Source organism: Ascaphus truei, chromosome 5 (assembly GCF_040206685.1).
Source record: "Ascaphus truei isolate aAscTru1 chromosome 5, aAscTru1.hap1, whole genome shotgun sequence".
NCBI lineage: Eukaryota > Metazoa > Chordata > Amphibia > Anura > Ascaphidae > Ascaphus > Ascaphus truei.
The window spans coordinates 188,736,330-188,742,503 of NC_134487.1; the positions used below are offsets into that span (position 1 = coordinate 188,736,330).

General features: G+C 42.0%; 1 protein-coding gene and 1 non-coding gene across 2 annotated transcripts; one reads left to right on the plus strand and one right to left on the minus strand.

Moving 5' to 3' along the window:
• Positions 1-283: 283 nt before the first annotated feature.
• On the minus strand, positions 284-380 carry LOC142496365 (small nucleolar RNA U13). Its single transcript, XR_012801964.1, has one exon. It is a non-coding gene; the product is annotated as a small nucleolar RNA U13 (small nucleolar RNA).
• A 3,504-nt stretch (positions 381-3,884) lies between these two features.
• On the plus strand, positions 3,885-5,820 carry LOC142494704 (uncharacterized). The gene is made up of 2 exons (XM_075599138.1): positions 3,885-4,528; positions 4,892-5,820. Exons 1-2 carry the CDS (start codon positions 4,432-4,434, stop codon positions 5,818-5,820), a joined length of 1,026 nt encoding a protein of 341 aa, XP_075455253.1. The 5' UTR covers positions 3,885-4,431.
• The last annotated feature ends 354 nt before the right edge of the window (positions 5,821-6,174 follow it).

Below are 6,174 nucleotides of genomic sequence, written 5' to 3' on the forward strand. Positions count from 1 at the left end.
TTTTTTTGTGGTAACTTTTGGGGCTTAAATGAGCTTACTGGGTATTTGTGTGTTTGACACCTTTTTATATACAATTGGTTTCAGATTACATTAAAAAATTAAAATGAGAAAAACACATTATACACTGATTAACTGAAAATTAAATCCACATTTTAGATTATACTCTTTTAATAGATTTTCATTATGGATAATCCTACCAATAACATCACAGGATACTATTAAATATAGAGATATGATTTTTACCTTTTACTGATAAGCAACTAACATTTTCTCTAAGGTTCTGTATCACACAGGTGATGCGCTAGGTCATAACAGGTATGTATGCACATGTCACATAGCTGTGTGATAACCCATTCATCATGTGTAAGAACCAGAAAGATCAATGTTCTCTCTGAAGCTACAGAGACCAGGTTCCTGTCCCCCCATAAGCAGCTCAGTGTGAGACAGAGACACATGCCACTTATCTATTCTCCACCAGGCCAAACAACCTTCCGGTCCAAAAAGAGATCTCAGGGCACCAAAAACTGCAATTTTACTTTATAGTTTACACGCTGATCCTGACTCTTTCTTCCTATGAATACACAACAGATTATGCAAAAACCCAAAGGTCTAGACACTAATACTGTTTCCCAATCTTTTCCTATATATATTTATTATGTACGTACAGTACGTGATTGCTTGCGTGTAAAGAATATCACGTGTGAGCACATTCACATGTCTTAGACATGTCTACAACCCTGCCTTTTACCATTATCACCTAGCATACAGTGCTTCTACTTCTATTGTGAGTTTGCAATCGAGAGATCCTACATTATTCACATGTAATTGTATATACAATGTATGTATGTATGTACTGTCGCGGCCGAGTTTATTCTTACCTTTGCCTGGTCTCGGCCGCGACAGTAACTGGGCGCGCGCCGGGGTGTCCCGTGCGCGCGCCGAAGCCTCGGAGGAGCGGTCCTCCGATCGGGGCTTCCCCCTCTCCGGGTCCGCCGGGTCCCCCGGAACCCCCCACCGCCGTCCCCCACATCGCGGGACACCAGGGCTCCCTCGGGGAGCCCTGGGCACGCGTGCATGGGGCGCAGGCAACCGATGAAGCGTGACCGCGCATCAGTGACGCGCGGCACGCCGAAGGGATTTGGCTAGCAAGCCGGGAAATCTCCCGGCTTGCGGAACTAGCCAACGAAGAATAAAACGTGTCGCCACTGTATGTATGTATGTATGTATGTATGTATGGTTTTGTGAGGCAATTTATGAAACTAAGGGCCTCATGCAGTAAGCGACGATTATGTGAAATCGGCAAGCTTATCGATTAGTCATGTTATTGGCGTTTTTCCCTCTCCGTATGCAGTAAGTGCCGAATACATTCAAAATCAACCAGAAAACAAATCCGCCCACTCTCACGATGATGAGCCGATCACACACAGGTGTATCGGCGTGCGTGGCGGGGTGCTGTTAGGTTGCACAATCACAAATCTTGCTGAATCAGGCGAAACAAGCATGTTTTTGATTGCGCGCCATATTTAAAGGCAACGTGTACTGCTAATCATTCTCTGTGTTGTTGGGAGTGAGAGAGAGAGAGAGACGCACAGAGCTGGACGATTGAACATTTGCATATTGACTGAGAGACTTGTTGTGTATTGGGTGAGCTTTGTCCATTGTTGTTTTGTTTACATCTTTGTCTTGTTTTATATGTGGAAGTGGGTCGTGTGATTGCCTGTACATTTCTTGTCTGTTTTTTGTGAGTGCTGGAAGTATGCCCGCAAAGCGTGGGAAGAGTGATGCTGGTGGGAGTGGGAGTGCTACTCGTGGGAGTACGCGTCGGAGTGAACGTACTGTTCAGGGGAGTGATGTTGCTGGTGCACCGAGTGGTGTTGCTGGGAGTGGGAGTGCTGTTGCTGGGAATGGGAGTGCTGTTGCTGGGAATGGGAGTGCTGTTGCTGGGAATGGGAGTGCTGTTGCTGGGAGTGGGAGTGCTGTTGCTGGGAGTGGGAGTGCTGTTGCTGGGAGTGGGAGTGCTGTTGCTGGGAGTGGGAGTGCTGGTGCTAGGAGTGTGAGTGCTGGTGCTAGGAGTGTGAGTGCTGGTGCTAGGAGTGTGAGTGCTGGTGCTAGGAGTGGGAGTGCTGGTGCTAGGAGTGGGAGTGCTGGTGCTGGGAGTGCTGCTGGTGGCGCAGTTGCTGATGGGGTGGATGGTGGTGGCGTGCTTGCTGGTGGCCAGCTTTTGGAGGCTCTTCCATTGGAAGAAGGAGAGTCCAGTCAGCACCAGCCAAGCTCTGACCCTAAACCTGCTCGGAAAAAACGTGTGGAGAAGCCACGTAATCCTCGCTTCAATGACCAGGAAAATAGGGCTCTTGTCACTGGCATTCTGGAGCACTATGACAGTATATATGGACATTTAGTAGGTAAGTGTAACTTTACATTTATTATTCAAATACATGTGATCCTAGGTCATCTGAGTTTTGTTCATATGCAAATATGGGTACACAATATCTTTCTATGTTCATTAGTGTGGAAACACAGCTTTTTATCATGCCTTACAAGGACAAATAAACACAGGCGGTCAATTTGCCATAACTGCATACAATATGAATGCAAGCTTGCTTACATGTATAGGTTTAGTAGTGAATGCTCATGTGCTGCACATATTACACATAAAACAGCATGTTTGCTATCACTTGGAACAGCTAGCAGTGTAGGAAACTGGTGCTTATATTATTATTCATTTACCTCATATCTTTTATATGTTTTTCAAGGGCGGACAAGTGCAGCAAGCAAAAAAGAAATGTGGGACACAATAGTCATTGGTGTCAATGCCTGTGGGAATCGTGTCAGGGACAAGTATCATTGTCGGAAAAGATTTGATGATATTAGGTCCAAATTGAAAAAGAAAATACAAGACCAACGCGTGCATGCTACTGGCACTGGAGGTGGGCCCACACCACAACGTCTCATATTGACTCCATTGGAGGAGCTGCTTCGGCCAAAATTACTTACCGTCGTCGTGGAAGGCTTGGCTGGTGACCGTGACATTGGAATTTATCCGTCACAATTTCCAGCAGGTGATAAATATTACTGTACTAGGCGTGTCGTTGCTTACAGTTATTTTGCATAGTTACACTGCTTTTTATACTGTCTTCACAATATAAGCATACCTGCATCTATATATGTATATGTCTGATTCTGTATATATATATCTCAAAATAGACATATATGTAGTAGTCCTACTAAAAGCAGTAACTAATATAGCACGTGCCATTGCGTGCTCATTTACATGTGAATTCCCAAAATGCATAGCTGCAGTGGAAGCAATTGATGGTGGGCGAAGATGGGGAACAACAGGGTAGTACACGTGTAACACATGTTCATGAGAAATTATTAGTAGCTACAGGTACAGAACAGAAATATGTATCATATTATTGTGTATTTTATTGATTTTACTCCGACAAACATGACATTACTGCCTATTTTAAGCATGCATCAAAGAAATTGCATGTAACGGCCTACAAACATCACTGGCACTAACACATCTATAGTTGCTTAAGAAAAGGTCCATTTTTGCTTTATGTCATATACAGACAGCATAATGAGGCACACGTATCATATGTTATGTCATTGTTTTCATAACTTAAACACTGCAGATGACTACTTAGCTCATCTACCATTGTGTTAAAGCAGCTGCAATTAATATCTCATCACAGCATACACTTCAACAGAGGGGGTGGGGTTCAGCACACACACTAATTACAGCCTCATTTCACGGTCAACTTAGTTCACACCATTTGCACCTGTTTCAAGTCATTGAAAGGTGTGGCTGATTAGGCTTTTTGGGGAAGGGAATACCTTTCTTACAACCTGAATAGCACAACTGAAGTTAATCACACTCATTGGAAAGCTTAACTCTAGCTACTAAATGCCCCAACAACTCATTACTTATCAAAGCGTACGTCACACATTAGTTCACTCATATCTATAGTTGAACTACTATGAAAGACACATTATCACACACTGCATGTGTTGTCTTGTTGAGTCACAGCCACATTCAGGTGTGCCACATCTTCGATTAATGTACCACACATATCCTCTACCAAAAATAACACTTTTTGCAATATGACCACCTTCATGATAACTATCATGAGATGACCATTCACAATGGTTATGTACATTATGATACTGATATCACTACACAACATATGATTTTTATGTACTCATTTAATCTATTTATCCTCACGCATTACTGCAGAAACATAGTATGTTGTATGTTAGGGAACTCAAAACTTCTAAGTACACAGGCATGTACATTGTTATTACAACTATTTATGTTCACTTTCACACACACATTTTCGGTTAAGGAACTGATGTTGTTAGTTAATCATAAATACAGAACATACAATAAGTGTTTGTTCAATATTTACACATGTAAATGTAAAACTTATGTTATTGTTATATATAGTTGCCCCTGGAGGACATGTGTCACCTGAGATGGAACAAGTGTCTTCACCTGGGTCAGCCAGCTCAACACTACTAGAAGGTGAGTGTATCATTTGCTGGCCATATAATATGTGCTCTTCTATATGTTATGTTGTCATGTGCATTATTTGTTTTGCACATCTTCTTTAAATAGGATTACTTAGTGTCAGTGAAAATGAAGTGTAAGGCAACATGTATTGTGTTAGTGATGTTAATTATCATGTAGGACTTCTGAGTTTAGAGCAACTTTTCATTCATTCATATTTCATACTGAGTCCAAACATTATTCGTAAGTCAAGGTAGTTTTTAATGAGGTTATAAAACGTATGCTAACATGTTAGGTGTTACTTAGGACACAGTACAATTACATAGTAACACAGCATACATTAACATGCCATTTAATAATGTGTACATTTCTTTTTAGAACATCATGGTGATGAGGATGATGAGTATGATGAGGATGACGCCACAGAAGAGACTGAAATACAATCATGTGACCATGAAGAGGTGCCAATAGAAACTGTTGTACCGCCAAATCGTCCATCAACTTCCACATACGATGCAATTGTAGCTTCAGAGGGAAAAATAGTGGACGCAGAAAATCGTCGCCATTCAGACATGATGACAGTGCTGGAAAGGATGATTGGACTGCAGGAAGAAACAGTATCACAATTGGCACATCTCCACAGAGTCTTCATTGAAGTGCCTAAACAGTTGCAAAAAATCAACACCTCATTCGAAGCATTAGTTGTTCAGCAAACACAAGCTAATTACTGGAGAATGACTAATGTACCACAATTCAACACCTCCCAGCCAGGATCTGTTCATGCAGGTCAGTTTTCACCACATTCATCTGATATTCATTCACCAGGCCCAAATGTTACCGGTCAAGTAGCAGACATTGCTGTGCAGGTTCCTGACGACATACTACCACTGCCATCTGTACAAAATCAGCAGCTGACACCTACAAAGGAGCCCACAAAAACAAAATACAAGCAGTTACTACTGACCAGTTTTTGGTCAAAAACAACAAAAGACACACATGAAACAGACCAACCATCACTTGTGCAGTGTCTACCAACTTGCTCACATGTGTCACTGGGCACAAGCCCTGTCCGTGAACAGTCACTACCCAAAAGCCCTGTAGGTGAGTCGCTGCCCAAAAGCCCTGTAGGTGAATCACTGCCCACAAGCCCTGTAGGTGAGTCACTGGCCACAAGCCCTGCCCGTGAAGTGCCAGAGGCCACTCAAAGTGGCTCTGTTGTGCCTAAAGTTGGTGGCAAAAGAAAAAGGAAAATTCAAGAGACAACAAGCAGGCCTGTTACTCGCTCGCAAAAGGAACAAAAAAAATAAATGTTATAATTCAGAAAATATGTGTTTGGCCTTGTTTTGTTGACTTCAGATTATCTAATTACTATTGTATGTATGCTGAAGACTGTGTTGTTTCCAAACTTTCAACTATGTTCTTGTACACGTGAAGGTTTGGAAATGTTAACACTCATAATTAATTGTGTTATAAATATTTATGTTGTAATCGTCTGTTCAGTAATGGTCCACCAGGAGCCAGTTGCTAAGTTTAGAGAAGCTGCCATTGACTTTGCAGCAAAACATTGCATTTGGGTGTGTTAATTGATGTAAGAATTGCATATGCATATTAGTCACATGCAATTATTAAAACACCTAAGTAAGTGCAAACATCTTTCTTGT